The sequence below is a fragment of the Ovis aries genome, chromosome 1 (genome assembly GCF_016772045.2).
Source record: "Ovis aries strain OAR_USU_Benz2616 breed Rambouillet chromosome 1, ARS-UI_Ramb_v3.0, whole genome shotgun sequence".
Taxonomy (NCBI): Eukaryota; Metazoa; Chordata; class Mammalia; order Artiodactyla; family Bovidae; genus Ovis; species Ovis aries.
Window position 1 is genome coordinate 198,123,841 of NC_056054.1, and position 27,776 is coordinate 198,151,616.

Sequence of the window (27,776 nt, forward strand, 5' to 3'; positions counted from 1 at the left end):
AATAAGAGGATAGGAAATTATAAAATTTCTAGGAATTTTTCTAGAAATTTCCTGGGAAAAGTTGCATAGTGATGAATAGGAATAGAACTATAGAGTAGGGGCCAAATCCTGCAATGTCTTGAATGCCATGGTGCATAGTTTCTGAAATAACCCCGGTGGTCATTGGATAGCTATTGAAGGTTTTTAAATAGTCAATGTATATTTTTAAAATACTACTTTATTATTTGCTGTGAAAAACCATTTTTGAGTCAGTAGAGTCTGATTCCAACACAATGGACATGAGTTTGAGCAAACTTCCAGAGATAGTGAAAGACAGGGAATCCTGGTGTGCTACAGTCCATGAGGTCACAAGAATCAGACACAACTTAGCGACTGAACGACAGCAAGAGTTTGATTCACTCACCAGTGGAAAGAGTAACTTCCGAACATCAGCAGGGTGTTGATTTAATTAGTTTTTTTCCATGCAGCATGGCTGGCAGGAAAAAATGTTTGCCTTAGCTCTGCATAGCCTGAGATGAAATGGCTCGGTGCTTCTCAAAGGCATTTCTTAACAGTATTTCTCATATCACGGTAGAGCAGCAAACTCCCTTAAACATGTCATGCCATCTTGTTGAACCATCCCCCTTTCTCCAGCTGTTCTTTATTTTACAGTTCATGTTTCTAATGCATGGAGTTACCCTCACATTAGAGTTACTCTCTCCTGAGGGTATATTTTAATTTGTTCTTAAAGGAAATCCAATTTGAAGCCTTTAAAGGCAGTTAGCTTCTTATTTATTTCAGTGTAATAGTGGGTAAAGTCTTCCTTAGCTGAAACCTAATACTTATAAGACCCTATAATAATCTCCATCTACAGTTCAGCTGTGTATGTAGCATACACATGTTAACCTGGACTTTTCCTACTGTGTTAGGTGTGTGTATCTAATTTCTAAAAAGGTCTACACAGATATTGGGCTTCCAATTAAAATAATGGCTTATTTTATAGTCTCTGGCAGGCAATGCTAGTTTTCTGAACTGGTTCACAGTAATTTAAAAGCCAGCTTTATGGATTAAACTTAAGTCATGAAATCTTCTTTATATTTATATTGGAGAACATGGGATTGTGTTTAATAATGGGCTATAAATATGGAAAGCACCAAATAAGCAAAAAAAACTAATGTGGTCAAATTTAAGAGAAGGAACCAATTTGTCAGTGTTGGCTGATCATTTTCAAGAGCTATTGAATCACATTCATCAGTGATAATCAGTATTGGAAGCTCTCAGTGTGAATAATAATTTCAAAGATTTTTGCTATTAAGCTTCCATCTTTTTAGTCCATTATAGCTTGTGAAGCATACTCATATGTAATATACCTTTTGATTTGTGTGTAAATATTTGCTTCTTAGAACTTGTTTTTATCTTTACTTGGACATATCAGAGACATCATCTGTTTATAAAGTAGATGGAAAAAAAGATAAACAAGTCCTGTGGTCCCTATCCTCAGAGAGCTTTACTAGGAGTAACAAGTATAGTCAGCTAAGTGCCATGTACAGCAGAGTCTGATCAGTGTCAGCAGAGGAATACGGGTAAGATAATAAGCAGTGCTTGACTGTAGCTTTAGGGTTGAGAAAAAATCTCTTAGGGAAGCCAGGATTTAAGCTTGCCTTTATAGGATATGTTAGATTTCAATAAGAAAAAAACAAAAAACAAAAGATCTCAAGATCAGGGTGCAGTCTGAGCAAAACATGAATGTAGGAAGGTGAAAAATATATAGAACTTTATCTATGTTCATTCAATGTTAATGGCTGGGGTTTTAAAACTAGAGTGTGTCAATGCTAACCTGTTATGTTCATAACTTATAGTCGACTCGTAACTGGAGGCCATTTTCACCGACCACAGGTACCTTATTATATCCTCATAAATTATATTTTTATGGCAGTTGCAGACTATACATACTCAGCATTAATGAGAATATATTTACATCCTTGAAATTAATAGATCGTATATAAATTGTATCCTGTTATTTATTTTTTCAAGGTTTTAGTGATTCCTAAAGCACTATCAATAAATCCTTCCAAAATCCTATGTAGTATCAATAAATTCTTCCAAAAGCCTATGTAGTAGATGGTGTTATGGGGGTTTCTTGATGTAGAACCAAGACACAAATGTTTAAATGACTTTTTTCAGGTTCCTTTGTTCAATCAGTGTAAATATATACCCAATTTAAAACCTATTCCTCTTCCTTTGTATCTATATATTTGTCATTATGTAGAGTCAATATAATTTATATTTGTCTGTGTTGGTGTATGAGGAATTGAGGAAATTTTGGTTAATGAAGAAACAAGATATCCTAAATTAGTGATTTTTGACAGCAAAAATAATTCCTGAAACCCCTGACATGAGAACAAGAGAAAAAGTAGCAGGCAAAACTGGTATCAGGAAAGATTTAATGAAGGGAAGAGCAGTGGCTAAGAGTATGCAAATTTAAAAGGGAAGGCTTTACTGTTATTGGACAAAGATAAGAATGTCAGATCTTAAAATAGAGCAGTTTATGTTTTCTATAGTGATGGATAAGATTTTTTATATATCATGAAATAGCTCAGGATTTCTTACAGATACTTGAGGGCCAGACTGTCAAGAGCCAACTCAGTTGAATATTTTATGCCTTCCATGATTCCATATTTACTTCAGTAACAGTGAATTTCATTTCTCAAAACAACACAAGAGGAGACTACACATGGACATCACCAGATGGTCAACACCGAAATCAGATTGATTATATTCTTTCTGGCCAAAGATGGAGATGCTCTATACAGTCAGCAAAAACAAGACCAGGAGCTGACTGTGGCTCAGATCATGAACTCCTTATTGCCAAATTCAAACTGAAATTGAAGAAAGTGGAGAAAACCACTAGACCATTCAGTTATGACCTAAATCAAATCCCTTATGATTATACAGTGGAAGTGAGAAATAGATTTAAGGGACTAGATCTGATAGACAAATTGCCTGATGAACTATGGATGAAAGTTCGTGACATTGTACAGGAGACAGGAATCAAGACCATCTCCAAGAAAAAGAATTGCAAAAAAGCAAAATGGCTGTTTGAGAAGGCCTTACAAATAGCTGAGAAAAGAAGAGAAGTGAAAAGCAAAGGAGAAAAGGAAAGATACACCTATTTGAATGCAGAGATCCAAAGAATAGCAAGGAGAGATAAGAAAGCCTTCCTCAGTGATCAATAAAAAGAAATAGAGGGAAACAACAGAATGGGAAAGACTAGAGATCTCTTCAAGAAAATTAGAGATACCAAGGGAACATTTCATGCAAATATGGGTTCAATAAAGGACAGAAATGGTAGGGACATAAGAGAAGCAGAAGATATTAAGAAGAGGTGACAAGAATACACAGAAGAACTGTACAAAAAAAATCTTCATGACCCAGATAATCATGATGGTGTGATCACTCACCTGGAGCAAGACATCCTGGAATGTAAACTCAAGTGGGCCTAAGAAAGAATCACTACGAACAAAGCTAGTGGAGGTGATGGAATTCCAGTTGAGCTATTTCAAATCCTAAAAGATGATGCTGTGAAAATGCTGCACTCAATATGTCAGCAAATTTGGAAAACTCAGCAGTAGCCATGGGACTGGAAAAAAGTCAGTTTTCATTCCAATTCCAAAGAAAGGAAATGCCAAAGAATGCTCAAACTACCACACAATTGCACTCATCTCACACACTAGTAAAGTGATGCTCAAATTCTCCAAGCCAGGCTTCAGCAGTATGTGAACCATGAACTTCCAGATGTTCAAGCTGGTTTTAGAAAAGGCAGAGGAATCAGAGATCAAATTGCCAACATCTGCTGGATCATCAAAAAATCAAGAGAGTTTCAGGAAACACTTATTTCTGCTTTATTGACTGTGCCAAAGCCTTTGACTGTGTGGACTACAACAAACTGTGGAAAATTCTGAAAGAGATGGGAATACAGACCACCTGACCTGCCTCTTGAGAAGCCTATATGCAGGTCAGGAAGCAACAGTTAGAACTGGATATGGAACAACAGACTGGTTCCAAATAGGAAAAGGAGTACATCGAGGCTGTATATTGTCACCCTGCTTATTTAACTTATATGCAGAGTACATCATGAGAAATGCTGGGCTGGATGAAGCACAAGCTGGAATAAAAATTGCTAGGAGAAATATCAATAACCTCAGATATGCAGATGATACCACCCTTATGGCAGAAAATGAAGAAGAACTAAAGAGCCTCTTGATGAAAGTGAAAGAGGAGAGTGAACAAGTTGGCTTAAAGCTCAACATTCAGAAAACAAAGATCATGACATCTGGTCCCATCACTTCATTGCAAATAGAAGGGGAAATAGTGGAAACAGTGGCTGACTTTATTTTGGGCGGCTCTAAAATCCCTGCAGATGGTGATAGCAGCCATGAAATTAAAAGGCACTTACTCTTTGGAAGGAAAGTTATGACCAACCTAGACAGCATATTAAAAAGCAGAGACATTACTTTGCCAACAAAGGTCCATCTAGTCAAGGCTATGGCTTTTCCAGTGGTCATGTATGGATGTGAGAGTTGGACTGTGAAGAAAGCTGAGCACAGAAGAATTGATGCTGTTGAATTGTGGTATTGGAGAAGACTCTTGAGAGTCCCTTGGAGTGCAAGGAGATCCAACCAGTCCATCCTAAAGGAGATCAGTTCTGGGTGTTCATTGGAAGGACTGATGTTGAAGCTGAAACTCCAATACTTTGGCCACCTGATGTGAAGAGCTGACTCTCTTGAAAAGACGCTATGCTGGGAAAGATTGAGGCCAGAGAAGGGGACGACAGAGGATGAGACGGTTGGATGGCATCACCGACTCAATGGACATGGGTTTGGGTGGCATCTGGGAGTTGGTGATGGACAGGGAAGCCTGGTGTGCTCTGATTCATGGGGTCACACAGAGTCAGGCATGACTGAGTGACTGAACTCAACTGACACTTCAAAATAGATCTAATGTAATTTGTATTTCATTTTGAAAATGACTAGTGCTAGTGTGATTATTCACTTTTCTGAATTGAGGTCAGACTCTGTCTATAGATATTCTCCATGCAGAGAACATAAGGTAAAATGTATTAAATCAAGCAAATTTAATTTCATTTCGTTTAAAAAAAATACACCATTGCATGTTACATGGGAAACAGCATATTAAGTGGTTTAAGAGGAGATTTATAGTGTCTTTATATTTTATTGAAAACCTTTCTTTTTGTATTAATGAGAATTCAAGTTATAAGTTTGGAATCAATTTCTTAATCAAAGAAATATAGTAGTACATTTTCTGTACTATATTTAGCATCTCGTATGGATTGGAATAATTAATTATTTTAAAATCTGTGTTCTTCATATTCTAAAGCCTTTATAGCAAACTTGGTATAGTGGAACATATCCCCAGTCTCATACTTCAGAAAGTCACAGTTTATTCCTCTATTGTCAGGATTAAAAGCAAAAGGAACAAGAAGGAAATCAGAGAAAAAAGACAAAAGTATTGAAAATGTGAATCGGACATGGCACAGCGTTGGCAGTTTTTAATTTTGATCAATCACAAAACAAACAGAAGCATGTTGATTCAATTTACCAGGAAACACAGATGGCTTCGAAATGAGGGAGAAGAGAACAAACTTAGAGCAAAGCATGTTTATCCATTTTCACCATAGCCAAAATACCCATACCCACATATCATTTTAGGAGCACTTGTTTATTAACCTCCTGCCCTTTAGTGTGGAGGCTGGGTGGAGGGAATGAACCCAGCCCTGGCACTTTCAGTCTGTGAACCCTTGGACTAGTACTGAATGTGGTTTAGAAATATTTGCCTTCATTTGGTCTTTTTTTTCCCCCTTCTTTATAGCTTAACCAGATGGAAAAGGCAGTGGCGGCAGCACACACATTTTTCATGGCCAACCCCGAGCACATGGAAATGCAGCAGAACATCGAAAATTACAGAACGATGACGGGCGTTGAAGACCTCCAGCTGGTAGACCAGGAGGCCAAACCACACCTGGTGAGGAGCTAAGTGCTACCAAGGTTCAATGGATTCAGAGCAAATTCCTACGAGTGGATATCTCACATTGATTCTGCATTTCCAATACAGTACCATGTTTATAATTTAAGAGTATCTATATGAAACATTGTAGTACAGGGTTAAAAATATTGAGAGAGAAATGAAAATTAACTTAGAAAAGCAGTATGATGTGAAAAGTAAGACATGATGTAAATATTTGTAGCCCTTTCTGAGCCTCAGCCTTCCCCTGTGCCCCCATGCCTCCCACCCACAGCACTTTATTTTACCCACTGGAGTTGAAACCCATGTGAATTGCTCAAAGGCACCCCATGATTTCCCAGCAACCAATTCAGTGGTTTTTACAGGGTACCCATACATTTCAAATTTTGATTTTTTTAAAGCTACATAAAGCTGAAGCTGAAGCTCCAATACTTTTGTCACCTGATGCAAAGAGCCAACTCATTGGGAAAGATCCTGATGCTGGGAAAGATTGAGGGCAGGAAGAGAAGGGGATGACAGAGGATGAGATAATTGCATGGCATCACTGACTCTGGACATGCGTTTGAGCAAACTCTGGGAGATAATGAAGAACAGGGAAGTCTGGTGTGTTGCAGTCCAGGGGTTGCAAAGGGTCACACACAACTTTGCGACTGAAAAACAACAACAAAGCTACATAATTATTCCTTCCCAGGAGGCTCAGTGGCAGAGAATCTGCTTGTCAATGCAGGAGATGCAGGAGACATGGGTTCAATTCCTGGGTCGGGAAGATCCCCCAAGGACATTTCTTGTCCCCCAAGAAATGACAACCCTCTCTAGTATTCTTGCCTGGAAAATTCCATAGACAAAGAAGCTTGAAGGGCTACAGTCCACAGGGTCACAAGGAGTCTGACACAGCTGAGCGACTGAGCATCAGTTCAGTTCAGTCGCTCAGTCATGTCAAACTCTTTGCGACCACATGGACTGCAGCATACCAAGCTTCCCTATCCATCACCAACTCCTGCAGCCTGCTCAAACTCATGTCCATCGAGTCAATGATACGATCCAACCATCTCATCCTCTGTTGCCCCTTTCTGCTCTTGCCTTCAGTCTTTCACAGCATTAAGGTCTTTTCCAGTGAGTCAGTTCTTCGCATCAGGTGGCCAAAGTATTGGAGCTTCAGTTTCAGCATCAGTCCTTCCAATGAATATTCAGGACTGATTTTTTGGGGGATTGACTAGGTTGATCTCCTTGCAGTCCAAAGGACTCTGAAGACTATTTTCTAATACCACATTTCAAAAGCATCAATTCTTCGGCGCTCAGCCTTCTTACATCCATACACGATTACTGGGAAAATCATAGCTTTGACTATCCAAACCTTTGTCGGCAAAGTAATGTCTCTGCTTTTTAAAATGCTCTCTAGGTTTGTCATAGCTGCTCTTCCAAGGAGCAAGCATCTTTTAATTTCATGGCTGCAGTCACTATCTGCAGTGATATTTGAAGCCTAAGAAAACAAAGTCTGTCACTGTTTCCATTGATTCCCCATCTATTTGCCATGAAGTGATGGGACTGGATGCCATGATCTTCATTTTTTGAATGTTGGGTTTTAAGCCAGCTTTTTCACTCTCCTCTTTCACTTTCATCAAGAGGCTCCTCAGTACCTCTTTGCTTTCTGCCATGCAGAGACGGAGCATGCATGCATGCATACAATTATTCCTTTAAATGAAATCACCATTCTCAAAGTATGACCTTCAAGGGACTGAAGAAAAGGCTAAGAGAGGGAGATTTTAGATGGAAGTCTTTTTTCTTCTTTTTTAAAAAATTGAACCAGGCTTGAAAATGAGCATCTCATCCATCCACATGTCTTCCTGCCCTTGGTTGCATAGCCCTACCTATATTTAAACAGGTTAGAAATCAAAGTCTTGAGTGATCTCAGGAAGAAAATGAAATTGACTGCTGCTGCAGCAGTAGGCTTACTTAGTCAATCCTTTCTCATTTATAATGAGTTGAAGCCAGCGACTGAACTGAACTGAACTGAAGCCAGGGCAGTTACCCTTTATCTCCCAGTGTGACCCTTTTTCATCTTCCACAGTGAAAGAATCCCCTGCCCCACTTCCTAAGTGATCTAGAATCTGCCTGCATCTTGCCATTCAAGTTCTTCTTGGGTGGTCTTCAAATTTTTATTTTTTCTGTTTCTTTATAGGAGAGTTACAGTGCAGGAGTCAAACATTATGAGGCCGATGACTTTGAACTAGCTATCAAGTACTTTGAACAAGCTTTAAGAGAATATTTCAATGAAGACATGGAGTGCAGAGCCCTGTGTGAGGGTCCTCAGAGATTTGAGGAATATGAATACTTAGGGTACAAAGCTGGTCTCTATGAAGCCATTGCAGGTAAAGATGATTTTTTCTTTGATTTTCTGATTGTAGGATCACTAGATGCCAAACTGTTCCAACAATGTAGAAGTATGTATTGTAAAAATTAAACAGTGTAAAAAGATTCTCATGTACATATCACATCATGTCTCTCATGAATTATTTTCCCTAGTTTAAATTTTGGTGCTCCCAAGATTTTTCATGTGCATACTTAAATATCTATGTATTTACTATGATTATTATTTAATTTTTATTGAAATAAGTCAATATTATAAATACTGATTTTAAGTATATGTTTTGTTTTTGTTGTACTTTATGCTTAGCAACATATTGTGGATTTCTTCTCATGTAAGTACATGCAGATCTACCTTACTGTATCATATGGGGAAAGCAAAATTTATTTGACCAGTCTTTTACTGATAAATATTGAGAAAGTTGCAACTTTTCATTATGTTTACCCATGTAGTAGTGAATAACTTTGTATGCTGCTGCTGCTGCTAAGTCGCTTCAGTCGTGTGCGACTCTGCGCAACCCCATAGACGGCAGCCCACCAGGCTCCCCCGACCCTGGGAGTCTCCAGGCAAGAACACTGGAGTGGGGTGCCATTTCCTTCTCCAGTGCATGAAACTGAAAAGTGAAAGTGAAGTCGCTTAGTCGTGTCCGACTCTTCGCAACCCCATGGACTGCAGCCTACCAGGCTCCTCTGTCCATGGGATTTTCCAAGCAAGAGTACTGGAGTGGGGTGCCATTGCCTTCTCTGATAACTTTGTATAGTTTTCTTCAATTACTTAAATGAATAACTTATTACATACAGGGATTTAATATATCACAAAGTGACATTGACTGAGGAGGTTAACTAGTTAACCTAACCTAACTTTATGGTGGGAAGTGAGTTCTCTGCTGCATATGAAAAAATACACAAAGACAAATTGTATTATACTAATACAATATTAGTTTATATTATATTAGTTCAGTATTAGTTTAAATTGTATTATTCTAATATAATAAAAAATAGAACTGTTAGAAGAAAATGTAAGAGGATATTAATATAACAAAAGGTTAGTTCTCAGACAAAAGATGAGTTTGAAGGAAAAGATAGAATTTAAAAGGTTGATAAATACGAAACATTATAAATCAAGTTGACTTTTAATGGTAAGTGGAAAAGTTGCAAAATGTTTATAGGTAAACAGTTAATATCACTAATATTTAAACAGTCTGTGAATTATTATTAGTAACAGTGTATCGTTGCTTGTTGGTAGTAATAACAATAAGCAACATTTTTTAGCAGTTGCAGTATACATTTTATATAGTTATGTCACTTTTATATTTCTTTTAATCCTCTAAACAACTCCCTGTGGGTATTGTTATTCACCCTCTTCTCCCCTTTTAAATGAGGAATTTAGACCTCAGAAAGATTAAGTAATGGGATTAAGGTGAAGCTGAGAATCAATCCTAGGATTTTCTCACTCTGAAGCCCATACTTTGAAGATCTACACAGCTGAAAATTGACAAAGTTTATTTAGTCAATAATAAATCTTTAATGCATATTTGTTGAGTGTATACTATGTTCCAGGTTATAAAAGCATGAAAAACAATGTTCACCTGCACATAGACTCATAGAAATCCAAATTAATAAAGTCAATTTGCTTTCCCCAACTTCCAGTGTTTTCTGTCTTCATCTAAAACATCACTCATCTAGTAGCTTAAACCAAAGCCCTAGATATCTTTAACTCCCACCTTTCCTTCAATTCCTATTCATTCCCCTCCCACTTGTTACTAAACTTTGATGGAGGTTGCTTCCTAATAGCATTTAAGATTTCCTAATTCTTTCCTCTCCTTTTGCTACTTTTCTGGCTCACATCAGCAGTGTATTTTAAGTAATCTGCTGTGATAGCCTCCCTCCTGGTCCTCATGTTCTGATCAGGTTTTATTCTGTAGAGCAGACAGGACAGGTTTCAAAAAACGGGAATTCTGCTTATAGACATACTGACATCCCTAGTGGCTTCCATTGCACTTGAAATCCAAAACCTGTAACAAAGACTTTCATCACTGCATGATAGTATACATTTTCTTCCTCTCTTTTTCCCTCTTTAAGCCACTCCTGCTATACTTCTTTTAATTCCTAGGGTATGCCATACTCATTTCCACTCATAGGAAATTGAAAATACTTTCTATCACTTGGCTATTGTCCAGTCTTCTTAAGTACTTAATCCTCAGTGCCTACTTATGCTGGTGGTGGTTTAGTTGCTAAGTCATGTCTGACTCTTGTGACCCCATGGTCTGTCACCCACCAAGCTCCTTTGTCCATGAGATTTCCCGGGGAAGAATGCTAGAGTGGGTTGCCATTTCCTTCTCCATGGCCTACTTACAGTGACTGGCAAATAGCAGGTGTTCAGTGAATATTTGTTAAATGAATGGGAGGAAGGAAGAAAAGACGAAAAGGATGAGGGAAAGAAGGGAGGAGATGATACATCCATCAATCATATTGCAGACATTAAAAGGGCTAATAATACTCTGTATTTGTGAAAATATAAGTCAAAGTGTTGAGGTTTCTTAGTGGGATAATTAGGAAATGTCTATCAAAATTTAGACTAGGAAATAAACTGGAAATCAATTTGCATTTGTTTGGCCTTTTTTTTCAAATTTTAATTTTTACTTTATTTTACTTTACAATACTGTATTGGTTTTGCCATACATTGACATGAATCCACCACGGGTGTACATGCATTCCCAAACATGAACCCCCCTCCCACCTCCCTCCCCATAACATCTCTCTGGGTCATCACCGTGCACCAGCCCCAAGCATGCTGTATCCTGTGTCGGACATAGACTGGCAATTTTTTTACATTGTAGAAATGTACATGCCTACACATTTCAAACTGATAGCCATAATAAATCTAGTTATAATATGTCATGATACAAAGATTATTGTTGTTCAGACGCTACATTGTGACTCTTTGCAACCCAATGGACTGTAGCATTCCAGGCTCCTCTGTCTTCCACTATCTTCCAGAGTTTGCTCAAACTCCTGTCCATTGAGTCAGTGATGCTGTCTAACCACTAACCATCTCATGCTCTGCCACCCCCTTCTCCTTTTACCTTCAGTCTTTCCCAGCATCAGTCAGTCTTTTCCAATGACTTGGCTTTTCACATCAGGTGGCCAAAGTACTGGAGCTTCAGCTTCAGCAATGTTTTCAGTCCTTCCAGTGAATATTGAGGGTTGATTTCCTTTAGGATTGACTAGTTGTATTTCCTTGCAGTCAAAGGGACTCTCAAAAGTTTTATCCAGCAACACCATTCACAAGCATCAATTCTTCAGCGTTCAGCCTTCTTTATAGACCAACTCACATCGTAGCTTTTACTATATGGAACTTGTCGGCAAAGTAATGTCTCTGATTTTTAATAGCTGTCTAGTTTTGTCATAGCTTTTCTTCCAAAGAGCAAGTGTTTGTTTTTTTAAATCAATTTATTTTAATTGGAGGATAATTACTTTACAATATCTTGACGGTTTTTGCCATACATCAACATGAATTGCCACAAGTATACATGCATCCCACACATACTGAACCCCTCTCCCACCTCCCTCCATGCCCTATCGCTCTGGGTTTTCCCAGAGCACTGAATTTGGGTGTCCTGCTTCATGCATCAAATTTATACTAGTCATCTATTTTATATACGGTAATATACATGTTTCAATGCTATTCTCTCAAATCATCCCACCCTTGCCTTCTCCCACTGAGTCCAAAAGTCTGTTCTTTACCTCCATGTCTCCTTTGCTTAGTTTTATGGCTGCAGTCATGGTCTGCTATGATTTTAGAGCCCAAGAAAATAAGATCTGTCACTGTTTCCACGTTTTTCCTTTTCTATTTGCCATATAGGCTATTTGATACAACCTCTATTTGATATAGGCTGGTATCAAGATTGCTAGGAGAAATGTCAACAACCTCAGATATGCAGATGATACCTTTCTAATGGCAGATAGTAAAGAGGAATTAAAGAGCCTTTTTTTTTTTTTTTTTAGTTTTTATTTTTTAAATTTTAAAATCTTTAATTCTTACATGCATTCCCAAACATGAACCCCCCTCCCACCTCCCCTCCCCATAACATCTTTCTGGGTCATCCCCATGCACCAGCCCCAAGCATGCTGCATCCTGCGTAAAGAGCCTTTTGATGAGGATGAAAGAGGAGAGTGAAAAATCTGGCTTAAAATTCAACATCAAAAAACTAAGATCATGGTATCTGTTCCCAGCACTTAATGGCAAATAGAAGGGGAAAAAGTGGAAGCCGTGACATTTTTTTCATCCCCCCTCAGGCTCCAAAATCACTGCTGACATTGACTGTGGTCATGGAATTAAAACACACTTGTTCTTTGGAAGGACAAACCTAGATAGCCTATTAAAAAGCAGTGACATCACTTTGCCAGCAAAGGCCCCTCTAGTCAAACCTATGGCTTTTCCAATAGTTATGTACAGATGTGAGAGTTGGACCATAAAGAAGGCTGAGCTCTGAATAACTAATGCTTTTGAATTGTGATGCTGGAGAAGACCTTTGAGAGTCCCTTTTACTATAAGAGGAATCAAACCAGTAAATCTTAAAATAAATCAACCCTGAATATTCATTGAAAAGACTGATGTTGAAGCTGAAACTCCAGTACTTTGGCCACCTAAAGTGAAGAGCTGACTCATTGGAAAAGACTCTGATGCTGGGAAAGATTGAAGGCAGGAGGAGAAGGGGATGGCAGAGGATGAGATGTTTAGATAGAATCACTGACTCAATGGACATGAGTTTGAACAAACTCTGGGAGATGGTGGAGGACAGGAAAGCCTGATGTGCTATGGTCCATGGGGTTGCAAAGAGTCGGACATGACTTAGTGACTGAACAACAATAACAACGATGGGACTGGATGCCATGATTTTAGGTTTTTTAATGTTGGGTTTCAAATCAGCTTTTCCACTTTCTTCTTTCACCTTCATCAAGAAGCTCTTTAGTTCCTCTTAACTTTTGCTGTTATTTTCTGCATATCTGAGATTGTTGCTGTTTCTCCCCTGGGCAATCTTGATTCCAGCCTGGCATTTCACATGATACATTCTACACAGAAGTTGAATAAATAGAGTGAGAGTATATAGCCTTGTTATACTCCCTTCCCAAGTCTGAACCAGTCCATTGTTCTGTGTCCAATTCTAGCGTTGCTTCTTGACCTGCATACAGTTTTCTTAGGAGGCAGCTAAGATGGTCTGGTGCTGCCACCTCTTTAAGAATTTTCCACAATTTGTTGTGATCCACACAGTCAAAGACTTTAGCATAGTCATGACACAGAAGTAGATATTTTTTTGGAAATTCCATTTTATGTGATCCAATGAATGTTGGCAATTTGATCTTTGGTTCCTTTGCTTCTTCAAAATTCAGCTTGCACATCTGGAAGTTCTTGGTTCACATATTGCTGAAGGCTAGCTTGAAGGATTTTGAGCATGAACTTGCTAGCACATGAAATAAGCACAACTGTATGGAAGTTTCAACATTCTTTGGCATTGCTTTTCTTTGGGATTGGAATGAAAACTGACCCTTTTCAGTCTTGTGCCCAGTGCTGAGTTGTCCAAATTTGCTGACATATTTTAGGCATCACTTTAACAGCATCATCTTTTAGGATTTGAAATAGCTCAGCTGGAATTCCATCACCTCCACTAGCTTTGTTTGTAGTAATGCTTTCTAAGGTCCATTTGGCTTCACATTCCAGGATGTCTGGCTCTAGGTGAGTGACCACACCATCCTGGTTATCCAGGTCATTAAGACCTTTCTTATATAGTTCTTCTGTGTATTCTTGCCACTTCTTCTTAATCTCTGTCATATCTTTTTGCCTTTTCATACTGTCCATGGGGTTCTTCAGGCAAAAATACTGGAATGGGTTGCTGTTTCCTTTTCCAGTGGACCATATTTTGTCAAAACTCTTCACTATGAGTCATCTGTCTTGGGTTGTCCTGCACGACATGGCTCATAGCTTCATTGAGTTACACAAGTCCCTTGGCCATGACAAAGTTGTGATACATGAAGGGGCCTACAAAGATATTACATATTTGTTGGCCATATTCCCCATACTGTACATTTCAGACCCATGACTCATTTATTTTGCAACTGTAAGTTTGTATATCTTAACCTCCCTCACCCATCTGCCTTCCACCCCTGACCCACTGGCCTCTTTGTTTTCTATAACTCTGTTTCTATTTTGTTATATTTGTATATTTATTTTCTTTCTGGATTGCACATATAAGTGAAACCATACAATATTGGTCTTTCTGTGTCTAACTTAGGAGAATAATACTTTCTAGGTCCATCCAGGTGTTGCTATTAGCAAAATTTCATTCTTTCTATTATTAAGGGCTGAGTAATATTGCACAGGAGATATATATATATATATATATATATGACATACATGTGATATATATATCACATCTTTATATATTCATCTAGTTGTAAATATATCATTTGCAAAGTGACTTCTTACGTACACATTCTGTTACCCAAAATCAACTCAATTTATTTAAAATCAATGCAGAATTGTTGGGAAATTTTCCTCAAAATGTTTTATTTTCCTGCTCTCTGCCAGAGCCATTTACCTTCATTTTTGAAAGTACTGCTCACTTGAGTGTCAGTTTATGTGTGCTTAATATTTCAAGTGTTGAATATTCTTTTAACTTAATTTCTTTTATTTGAGAATGGGCAGGCTTTTCCTTTATTCAGTTTAGTTTGCTTGCTCAGTCATGATTGAATCTTTATGACCCTATGGACTGCAGCATGCCAGACTTCCCTGTCCATCAGCAACTCCTGGAGCTTTCTCAAACTCATGTCCATCGAGTTGGTGATGCCATCCAACCATCTCATCCTCTGTCGTCCCCTTCTCCTCCCACCTTCAATCTTTCCCAGCATCAGGATCTTTTCAAATGAGTCAGTTCTTCGCATCAGGTGGCCAAAGTTTTGGAGTTTCAGCTTCAGTATCAGTCCTTCCAGTGAATATTCAGGACTGATTTCCTTTAGGATAGACTGGTTGGATCTCCTTGCAGTCCATGGAACTCTCAAGAATCTTCTCCAACACCAAAGTTCAAAAGCATCAGTTTTTCTGGGCTCAGCTTTCTTTATACTCCAATTCTCACATCCATACATGACTACTGGAAAAAACATAGCTTTCACTAGATGGAACTTTGTTGGCAAAGTCTCTGCTTTTTAATATGCTGTCTGGGTTGCTCATAGCTTTTCTTCTAAGGAGCAAGGGTACTTTAATTTCATGGCTGCAGTCACCATCTACAGTGATTTTTGGAGCCCCTCAAAATAAGGTCTCACATTGTTTCCATTGTTTCCCCATCTATTTGCCATGAAGTGATGAGACCAGATGCCATGATCTAAGTTTTTTGAATGTTGGGTTTTAAGCCAGCTTTTTCACTCCCTTCTTTCATTTTTATCAAGAGGCTCTTTAGTTTTTCTTCACTTTCTGCCATAAGAGTGGTGTCATCTGCATATCTGAGGTTATTGATATTTCTTCCGGCAATCTTGATTCCAGCTTGTGCTTCATAGCATTTCGCATGATGTACTCTGCATATAAGTTAAATAAGCAGGATGACAATATACAGCCTTGACATACTCCTTTCCTGATTTGGAACCAGTCTGTTGTTTCATGTCCAGTTCTAACTGTTGCTTCCTGATCTGCATACAGATTTCTCAGGAGGCAGGTCAGGCGGTCTGGTATTCCCATCTCTTGAAGAATTTTCCACAGTTTCTTGTGATCCACAGTCAAAGGCTTTGGAATTTTCAATAAACCAGAAGTAGATATTTTTTCTGTAACTCTCTTGCTTTTTCCATGATCCAACGGATGTTGGCAATTTGATCTCTGGTTCCTCTGCCTTTTCTAAATCCAGCTTGAACATCTGGAAGTCCACAGTTCATGTACTGTTGAAGCCTGGCTTGGAGAATTTTGAGCATTACTTTGCTGGCGTGTGAGATGAGTGTAATTGTGCAGTAGTTTGAACATTCTTTGGCATTGCCTTTCTTTGGGATTGAAATTAAAACTGACCTTTTCCAGTCCTGTGGCCACTGCTGAATTTTCCAAATTTGCTGGCATATTGAATTGCAGCAGTTTAACAGCATCATCTTTCAGGATTTGAAACAGCTCAACTGGAATTCCATCATCTCTACTCGCTTTGTTCATAGTGATGCTTCCTAAGGCCCACTTGACTTTGCATTCCAGGATGTCTGGCTCTCAGTGAACGATCACACTATCGTGTATATCTGGGTTCTGAAGATCTTTTTGTATAGTTCTTCTGTGTATTCTTGCCACCTCTTCTTATTATCTTCTGCTTCTGTTAGGTCTGTTATTGTGCCCATCTTTGCATGAAATATTCCCTTGGTATCTCTAAATTTCCTGAAGAGATCTCTAGTCTTTCCCATTCTATTGTTTTCCTCTATTTCTTTGCACTGATCGCTGAGGGAGGCTTTCTTATCTCTCCTTGCTATTCTTTGGAACTCTTCATTCAAATGGGTATATATTTCCTTTTCTCCTTTCCCTTTAGCTTCTCTTCTTTTCTCAAGCATTCGTAAGGCCTTCTCAGACAACCATTTTGCCTTTTTGCACTTCCTTTTCTTGGGATGGTCTTGATCACTGCCTCCTGGACCTTGTCCTGAACTGCTGTCCATAGTTCTTCAGGCACTCTGTCTATCAGATATAAACTCTTGAATCTGTTTGTCACTTCTACTCCATAAGGGATTTGATTTAGGTCATACCTGAATGGTCTAGTGACTTTCCCTGCTTTCTTCAATTTAAGTCTGAATTTTACAATAAGGAGTTCATGATCTGAGCCACAGTCAGCTCCAGGTCTTGTTTGTGCTGACTGTATAGAGTTTTTCCATCTTTTGCTGCAAAGAATATGATCAATCTGATTTTAGTTTTGACCATCTGGTGATGTCCATGTGTAGAGTCTTCTCTTGTGTTGTTGGAAGAGGGTGTTTGCTATGACCCGTGCATTCTCTTGGCAAAACTCTGTTGGCCTTGACCTGCTTCATTTTGTACTCCAAGGCCAAATTTACCTGTTACTCCAGATATCTGTTGACTTCCTACTTTTGCATTCTAGTCCCCTCTAATGAAAAGGACATCTTTTTTGGTTGTTAGTTCTAGAAGGTCTTCATAGAACCATTCAATTTCAGCTTCTTCAGCATTACTGGTTGGGGTATAGACTTGGATTACTATGATATTGAATGGTTTGCCTTGGAAATGAACAGAGATCATTCTGTTATTTTTGTGACTGCATCCAAGAACTGCATTTCAGACTCTTTTGTTGGCTATGATGGCTATTCCATTTCTTCTAAGGGATTTCTGCCCACAGTAGTAGATATAATGGTCATCTGAGTTAAATTCACCCACTACAGTCGATTTTATTTCACTGACTCCTTTATTAAAGTTTGTTATGTAGTTCACTGATTTCCTTTATTAAAGTTTACTATCTTCTGTTTTTCTAAGGATAGGTGCCCTGCTTTCATGCCCACATTCGTCTCTACACTTTCTTCTAGCAATGGCCAATGAACAGTTCTTGCAATGTCCTATATCTGGTTTAAGTGAATTGACTGACAAATTCTTACTGATTAACATTTTGTCATTTTCTGAGGTCACCACAGCTGTTGGTTGCTGGAAAAGAATAGAAGTCTGCAAACTCAGGCTATTAATACTTTACACAGCTACCACCATCATCACCCCACTTCCAATAAAGAACAGCAATAAAAAAAATCATGGTCCCTCAAGTTCAATCAAATATTATATGTTACAGAAATATGTTGTCTTCTTGGGAATTTGAAGCATATCCACTTTATTATGAGATATAAATCTTTAAAAGTATTTCCATACAAGTATCTTGAGTCTCAAACATATTAAAATATATTAACTGCACAATAAAATTTGATATAGAACAGAGGCAAAGAATCTAATAGAAAGGATATCATTACTCTATGTAAATTCCTATCAAATTCAAAAATATTTTCAATTAGAGTAAAATTGGCTTTTAAACTACAGAATGTATTTAGAAAGCCAGAATTTTTTAATTTTAGATTTAGAAGAATGTTGAAAATTGGAGAAAACTGCAAATGACTTCTGAATGAAGTTATTTATTGCTAGCCATGTTCACTGAAAGCCCTAAAAGATATAATTTTACCACTCTTATTTTACTGCTTTTTATACCTTGCTTTGAAAAATACTTTCATTCAGATTGTGTTGTGTGTATTTCCCACCTTTTCCTTTTGCTTGTCATTTGAAATTAGTAGTGTGTATTACAAGGTAAAGAGGAAAGCAAATGGCCAGCAAAACTAGGAGAAACATTTGAGAGTTGTTTGTTATTTTTTTAGGAAATAAAATATCTAGGTATAAGCCCTATTTCCAACATACTAATCAAATAAACAAAACCCGTTCTTCTCCTCACACCCTCCAAGTGGAATTAAGAACCAAAGGATAATAGTAATGCTATTATCTGTCCTATATTGGAGTGATTAGCCAGGTTTTAGAGAACTGGCACATTGTCCTGCACACCAGAAAACATGTATTTCCTTTCTGTTTTGTTTTGGGTTCTGTCTTCAAGGTCATCCAGATATAAGCCAAACTCTGCTTAATAGAGAGCATTTTGAAAGGAGGCAGTTGTGAATTAGAATATATAGTAATAAAGTAGGGAAGTTTTATCATTATTCTCAAGAGAACTCACTCTGCACAAGCATGAATGGACTGTTTTCTTAATGGAAAAGACTGCCTCCTTCTTTATTGTAAAAATAGCCAGGGCGAAGTATAAGAAGGGTTTTCTTTCTGGGACATCAGCCTCTTGTGTTTCCTTAGCTTCTGCTTGAATGAGCTAGAATCCAGAGCTGTTAATAAATTGAGCATGAAAACTGCTACACTTCAGGATCCCCACCCATTTGCAAGTGACAAGAACGGGGACAAAGAAAGGGAAACAAAGAGAAAGAGACAAAGTGCTCCTTCAAATTCTTTGCTTTTCCTCCTTCTCCTATTTTACCAGTTTCTATAGTATTAGGGGGCTTTCCAGATGGCTGAGAAGTAAAGAACCCATCTGCCAAGCAGGAGACGAGGGTTCAATCCTTGGATTGAAACAATCCCTTGGAGAAAGAAATGGCAACCCACTTCAGTATTCTTGCCTGAGAAATCCCATTGGCAGAGGAGACTGGAGGGCTACAGTCTATGAGGTCGCATAGAGTCAGACACAAGTTACTAAAACACCAACAGTATTAGCAAATATGGAAAACTCAGAAGTGGCCATAAGACTAGAAAAGTCAGTTTTCATCCCAATCCTAAAGAAAGACAATGCCAAAGAATGCTCAAACTACCACACAATTGTACTCATCTCACATGCTAGTAAAGTAATGCTTAAATTTCGCCAAGCCAGGCTTCAGCAATACATGAACCGTGAACATCCAGATGTTCAAGCTGGTTTTAGAAAAGGTAGAGGAACCAGAGATTGAATTGTCAACATCCACTGGATCATCAAAAAAGCAAGAGTTCCAGAAAAACATCAATTTCTGCTCTTTTGACTTGCCAAAGCCTTTGACTGTGTGGATCACAAGAAACTGTGGAAAATTCTTCAAGAGATGGGAATACCAGACCGCCTGACCTGCCTCCTGAGAAATCTGTATGCAGGTCAGGAAGCAACTGTTAGAACTGGACATGGAACAACAGACTGGTTCCAAGTAGGAAAAGGAGTACGTCAAGGCTGTATACTGTCACCCTGCTTAATATACTTATACACAGAGTACATCATGAGAAACACTGGCCTGGAGGAAGCACAAGCTGGAATCAAGATTGCTGGGAGAAATATTAATAACCTAAGATATACAGATGACACCCCCCTTATGGCAGAAAGTGAAGAACCAAAGAGCCTCCTGATGAAAGTGAAAGAGAAGAATGAAAAAGTTGGCTCAAAGCTCAACATTCAGAAAACTAAGATCATGGAATCTGGTCCCATCACTTCATGGGAAATAGATGAGGAAACAGTGAAAACAGTGGCTGACTATTTTTCTGGGCTCCAAAATTACTGCAGATGGTGACTGCAGCCATGAAATTAAAAGATACTTACTCCTTGGAAGGAAAGTTATGACCACCTAGACAGCATATTCAAAAGCAGAGACATTACTTTGCCAACAAAGGTCCGTCTAGTCAAGGCTATGGTTTTCCAGTGGTCATGTATGGATGTGAGAGTTGGACTGTGAAGAAAGCTGAGCACAGAAGAACTGATGATTTTGAACTGTGATGTTGGAGAAGACTCTTGAGAGTACCTTGGACTGCAAGGAGGGCCATCCAGTCCATCCTAAAGGAGATCAGCCCTGGGTGTTCATTGGAAGGACTGATGCTGAAGCTGAAACTCCAATACTTTGGCCACCTGATGTGAAGAGCTGACTCATTGGAAAAGAACCTAATGCTGGGAGGGATTGAGGGCAGGAGGAGAAGAGGACGACAGAGGATGAGATGGCTGGATGGCATCACCAACTCGATGGACATGAGGTTTGGGTAAATTCCAGGAGTTGGTGATGGACAGGGAGGCCTGGCGTGCTGCGATTCATGGGGTCGCAAAGAGTCGGACACAACTAAGCAACTGAAATGAACTGAACTGAACTAAGAATTGGTTCCTGCTCAATAGATGTAAAGGAGTGTTGTTTCTATTTCTCCTTTAGTAAAGGTTGCTTGAAAATACTAACCAAGAAAAGGAGCACCGTGGTTTCACTTCTCTGTATGATCTCTCCACATACAGAATAGTTCCTTTCTCTCGTCTGGTCCTTAAAGTAACTGGGGTCTGAACTTCCCATCACGACTCGAGGACGCCTCAGACCATCTAAATCTAAAAAGAGAGACCTGAAGTCACTACTCAGCTGGGTGTGGGTGGGATGAGATAACCTGTGTCAGTTTCAGGAGCCGTGAAAAAGATCACAGAAAGAAAGAGTGATGTATGGAGGTAAGATTGGGAACCAGAAGATTTGGAGTCTACTAGTAATTAGACTTGGAGAAGGCAATGGCAATCCACTCCAATACTCTTGCCTGGAAAACCCCATGGACAGAGGAGCCTGGTAGGCTGTAGTCCATGGGGTCGCTAAGAGTCGGACACGACTGAGCAACTTCCTTTCACTTTTCACTTTCATGCATTGGAGAAGGAAATGGCAACCCACTCCAGTGTTCTTGCCTGGAGAATCCCAGGGACGGGGGAGCCTGGTGGGCTGCCGTCTATGGGGTCACACAGAGTCGGACACGACTGAAGCGACTTAGCACAGCAGCAGTAATTAGTCTAGTGATCACTGGTTAGGAAGCTTTGGCAAGTCACTTACTTTCTTTTTGCTGTGAAAACAACCTCTGGTCATAAGTGAGAATAATAATAGTAATGATGATATTGCTCTCAGAGTGTGTGGTTAGAGCACCAAGTGTGGCCATGGCACTCACTGTGAAGCCTGGTTATTGAGCAGTGGAGGGGGACCCACATCCCGGCTCTTGTTTTCCAGATCACTACATGCAGGTGCTGGTTTGTCAGCATGAATGTGTGAGAGAACTTGCCACTCGCCCCGGCCGCCTCTCTCCAATCGAGAACTTTCTTCCCCTGCACTATGACTACCTACAGTTTGCCTACTATCGAGGTAAAGCATGGATTATCTGTGAGGACCTCTAAGGGAGGGGTGTGGCTTACCATAACAGACATCGAATTGTGAGTTGGTCCTCTGCCTTCCTCAGTTGTAATCAAGAGATAGGAGTGGATGCATTTTCTCTGTCACCTCATGTCACTGCAGCTCAGAGCAAGAGCAGAAGGTGGAACGACAGGTGCACAAATGGGACAGTGCCCTGAACGTTATACTACGCTGCTATTTCATGTGATTTTTTTTATTTTTTAAATTTTTTTTAGTTTTTTATTTTTTTTAATTTTAAAATCTTTAATTCTTACATGCGTTCCCAAACATGAACCTCCCTCCCACCTCCCTCCCCATAACATCTCTGTGGGTCATCCCCATGCACCAGCCCCAACCATGCTGTATCCTGCATCAGACATAGACTGGCGATTCAATTCTTACATGATAGTATACATGTTAGAATGCCATTCTCCCAAATCATCCCACCCTCTCCCTCTCCCTCTGAGTCCAAAAGTCCGTTATACACAGCTGTGTCTTTTTTCCTGTCTTGTATACAGGGTCGTCATTGCCATCTTTCTAAATTCCATATATATGTGTTAGTATACTGTATTGGTGTTTTTCTTTCTGGCTTACTTCGGACGAATGGATAAGAAAGCTGTGGTACATATACACAATGGAGTATTACTCAGCCGTTAAAAAGAATTCATTTGAATCAGTTCTGATGAGATGGATGAAACTGGATTCATGTGATTTTTAAATTTAATTTTAAAAATAATATACTCACAGGCTTTAAAGACTAAATATTTAAAAGCTTCTCTATTTCTTTTCCCCACAACCTAATTTCAGGTCCTACAATCCACAGTTTCTTATTTACTCTTCCAAAATTTTATACAGAAACATCACAGACACACATATACACAAGCACAGTCTCTGACTTATTTTTTCCTCTTATAAATAGTAGATAATGCATTATTTATACCTGCCCTTACATTCCCTGGTGGCTCAGACGGTAAAGCGTCTGCCCGCAATGTGGGAGACCCGGGTTCGATCCCTGGGTTGGGAAGATCCCCTGGAGAAGGAAATGGCAACCCACTCCAGTACTCTTGCCTAGAAAATTCCATGGATGGAGGAGCCTGGTGGGCTACAGTCCATGGGGTCACAAAGAGTCAGACACGACTGAGAGATTTCACAACTCAACAACTACGGTGTTTTCTTCACTTAACAATACGTATCAGATATTTTTTGTTAAACTGGACTTATGAAATTCCCTTTTGCTTGATTAAAAATGATCAAGTTTTGGCAGTTTTATTTGGTTCAATCTAGTTGTTTCAATACATAAAGAACTTCATTATTAATTTTTCATGTTTATATCTGGTTATCATCATAGTGTAATTTATTTCATGTGTCTCCTTACTGATGAGCATTATTTTGTTTGTAATATTTTACTCTTACAATCAGTGATCAAATATATATTATATGCAAGTCACTTACATTTGCACATGAACATGTATAGAATACATTCTCCAAAGTACAGTTGCTGCATCAAACTGTTTATTCGTTCGTAACTTTGACAGATGTTGCCGATTTTTCCTCCACATGGACTATCTTTTTCATTGCTCAGCAACAAAATATATCATCAAATTTTTAGATATTCCCAAATCTTATATTAGGTGAAAACTGATATCTCCATAAAGTTTTAATTTCCATTTATCCTATTGAGAAATAGAGAGAGAGTGAGTACCTTATGTTTAAAAGCAATTACTAGATTTTGGATTGCTGAAGTTGGTCTTAGATATCATGTTTTCAAATTCAGTACAGAAATCAGAATTAACTCCAAAATTTCTGCTCAAGATTAAATAATATAAATTGCCAACAAATATTTTTGGGTGTAGGCTTTTGATAATTTGTTGAAGACGTCAAGCAGCGTAGCAGACCAAAATTAGTACTTTTGGAATATCTGAAATCACAGACTTCCTCTTATCTGCAACTGTTTTTGCAACTTCACAGTATCTTCCCTCTTTTAAGTTTTATTTTATCTTGGAGTACAGTTGATTACAATGTTGTGTTAGTTTCAGGTGTACAGCCAAGTGTTTCAATTAAGCGTATACATATAACTGTTCTTTTTCAGAGTGTTTTCCCATATAGATTATTACAGAGTGTTGGGTAGAATTCCCTGGGCTGTACAGTAGGTAGAACCTTCCCTGTTTTAATCACTTAATGCTGACTTTCATAGAGATGTTGACATATCTCTTAAAAATTTTGTATAAAAGTCTAGGCTGACTCTAATGCCCCGACTCCTGGGTTTTTCAGTAGGCGAATATGTAAAAGCCTTGGAGTGTGCCAAGGCCTATCTTCTGCTGCATCCGGATGACGAGGATGTCCTCGACAATGTGGATTACTATGAGGGTCTACTGGACGGCAGCACTGACCCAGCATCTGTCGAGGCCAGAGAGGTGAGACCCATGTCTGAGAAGAAACTCTTTACCCTGCTGGGTGCTCTGGGGAGAGCTGGCAAAAATATAGCATTTCTTTTAAAGATAGCGAACGACGGAGTAAAGGTTCTACGATTCAATTCTTTCTAACTTTAAGTATTAGTCATAAAAGCCTGCATTTCACACACATGCTAGCTTGTCAAATCTTTGGAAAGAGAGATACTTTTTGAAGCTGTGGATATTTTTTTAGCTCATTTCTTGCTGTCTAAAGAAAAATATTTCCACTTGAACATTCATTTCAGTCGCTCAGTCGTATCCGACTCTTTGCGACCCCATGGACTGCCAGGCCTCCCTGTCCATCACCAACTTCCAGAGTTTACTCAGACTCATGTCCATTGAGTCGGTGATGCCATGCAACCATCTCATCCTCTGTCATCACCTTCTCCTCTCACCTTCAATCTTTCCCAGCATCGGGTCTTTTCAAATGAGTTTCAGCTTCAACATCAGTCCGTCCAATGAACATTCAGGACTGATTTTCTTTAGGATGAACTAGTTGGATCTCCTTGCAGTCCAAGGGACTCTCAAGAGTCTTCTTCAACACCACAGTTCAAAGGCATCAGTTCTTCAGCGCTCAGCTTTCTTTATAGTCCAACTCTCACATCCATACATGACTACTGGAAAAACGAAAGACTTGGCTAGAGGGACCTTTGTTGGCAAAGTAATGTCTCTGCTTTGAACATTAATCATACCTTAAGTGTTATTTAAACATGCATTTAACCTTTAATTGTTATTTGAATATACGTTTTCTTTCCTTTTTTCTATAGGATTTGGCGATGTTTGTGAAGCGACATAAACTGGAATCAGAACTAATAAAATCAGCTGCAGAGGGTCTGGGATTTTCTTACACTGAACCAGTAAGAGCAAAGAGGAGAGAGGAACAGTTATTTAAAAGAACTATTCAGAGTACTTCTTACTTATAATTTTACTCCCCAGATGCATTTGTTGATGATTCTAACCCCCAACTTTGTGTTAATAAAAAAAACCGGGAGCAGAGGGTGTTTACTCTGTATGTGTGATGAACTTTTAACAAACTTTAATAGATTTCCATGTCACTGAGCACTAAAGTCAAAGCAAATATATTTGCATGGGAAAGAAGTGTTTTATACATGATGTGTTTGCCTCAGGATTGTTTTATTTCCTAACTTCTGTACATTTTGTATTTTCTTTTAAACATTTTAAAAATTAAAAAGGCTGAAAAAACAAAATCAAACCCAATTGTACTACCCATCATGCTGGTCTTTCTCCACTTGTCCATGTTGCATTTTAAATATTAGTCAAAGGAATATATTCCTTTTGTAGAACTAATGCCATAGTATAGACAGATTTCTGTTCTGATCTTTAAGATAGCATAAGCAATTTCTATATCATTATACCTTTCAAAATTATTTTTAGTTACACCTGTTGTTGGTGTTGCGCTTCCCCAGTGGTTCTGTGGTAAAGAATCTGCCTAAGGCAGGAGACACGAGTTTGATCCCTAGGTCAGGAAGATCATCCCTGGAGAAGGGAATGGCAGCCCACTCCAACATTCTTGCTTGGAAATTCCATGGACAGAGGAGCTTGACGGGCTACAGCCCATGAAGTTGCAAAGAGTCAGATACAACTTAGCAACTAAATGACAACAGTTGATGTAAAATAAAGAAATTAATTATTTTCCTTTTGCTAAACAGTTGGTTTGCCTTTTTTCCTGTCAAAATTAGTGCATTAAGTATTTCTGTTCTATTGAACTATATATCCATAGAATAAATTCCCAGAAGTGGGATAACTCTGTCAACAAAAGATATGAGGTTTAAAGTTTTGAGATTGTTTTGCTAAGAGAGTTTTCTGCTACCTTTATTATTCTTAACAATACATAAAGTGTATGGTATAGTTTACCCTGACCATCTCAGCAATGAGAAATAACATCTTAAAATCGTTCACATTCCTAATATATTATGTATAAAATAGTGCATCACTATTGTTTTAATTTATGTTCCTTTGATGACCAGCAAAAATCAATTTTCAAAAATAATTATTGATTATTTTCCCTCTTATTTGAATTACCTGAACATGTATTTTGTTCTGTTATCTGTTGGTTATTATACAAGTAATTTATATATTTACATGTTAATACTTACTATTTAAAAAGCACTATTTATAATATATCCTATATCTAATACATTTTTTCATCTCTTTTTGTTTATATTTTTATTGGCACATTTTCAGAATTAAGATGATTTTAATGTACATTTCTAATATGTTTATCTCCAGTCTTACTTGCTATTTGTGAAAGTTATGTTATCCTAAATGACCCTAGGAAAAAAAAATCACCTACTTTATGATCCTATACAGATGATTAACCAAACTAAATTTTTTTGTTTCTTTTATTTATAAAAGGGATAGGAGTTGTACTTAATGATTTTATAAGTGTCTTCCTGCCACCAAATTCTAAATAACTTTCTTTGCCAAAAAGGTGGATGCCTAGGCTAATTCCATGCTATTTTTTTTTTAATCCATTTGTCTTTGCCAAAATTGCATCAACCTTAGCCTTCCCTTTCATTAAACTTTTAAAATAAATAAGTATATTATAGCTTTATATAATATGCAAGTTTTCTAATATTTTAGGTCTTTGAGTGTTTTATTTTATCTTATTTCTGTACATGGAATTTTAGTGACAAAACCACCAAGTATTTTTTTTTAATTTAAAACAGAATTATTGGATTCGTTATGGAGGAAGACAAGATGAGAACAGGTGAGTTCTCCATATAGAATGTTTATTTCTAAAGAGACGAAACACTTGGAATTATATTTATCATAAAGAACTTTGGCTCTAGGGAATAGGCAACAGGACATAATTGAAAGAGCTTTGAACTGGAAATTAGAAACTCTGCATTCTGGCCCCAGCTCTCCCTCTTATTTCTGCTGCTGCTGCTAAGTCACTTCAGTTGTGTCTGACTCTGTGCGACCCCATAGATGGCAGCCCACCAGGCTCCCCTGTCCCTGGGATTCTCCTGGCAAGAACACTGGAGGGGGGTGCCATTTCCTTCTCTAATGCATGAAAGTGAAAGGTGAAAGTGAAGTCGCTCAGTCGTGTCCGACTCTTAGCGACCCCATGGACTGTAGCACACCAAGCTCCTCCATCCATGGGATTTTCCAGGCAAGACTGAGGGACCTTAAATAATTTATCTTCCTCTCTGAGTCTCTGGGCTTTTCTGGTGGCTCAGTAGTAAATAATCTGCTTGCTAATACAAGAGACTCAGGTTAGACCCCTGGGTCAGGAAGTTTCCCTGGAGAAGGGAA

At 38.5% G+C, this 27,776-nt stretch overlaps 1 protein-coding gene across 1 annotated transcript in view; it reads left to right on the forward strand.

The window, feature by feature from the left end:
- Nucleotides 1–27,776, forward strand: part of P3H2 (prolyl 3-hydroxylase 2) — a 177,331-nt gene that overhangs the window by 121,818 nt on the left and 27,737 nt on the right. The window contains exons 2-7 of the mRNA XM_015092503.3: nucleotides 5,869–6,021; nucleotides 8,201–8,390; nucleotides 21,889–22,020; nucleotides 24,319–24,461; nucleotides 25,265–25,354; nucleotides 27,188–27,228. Of these exons, the coding sequence (XP_014947989.1) occupies nucleotides 5,869–6,021; nucleotides 8,201–8,390; nucleotides 21,889–22,020; nucleotides 24,319–24,461; nucleotides 25,265–25,354; nucleotides 27,188–27,228 (749 nt within the window). The remainder of the gene's footprint in view (nucleotides 1–5,868; nucleotides 6,022–8,200; nucleotides 8,391–21,888; nucleotides 22,021–24,318; nucleotides 24,462–25,264; nucleotides 25,355–27,187; nucleotides 27,229–27,776) is intronic.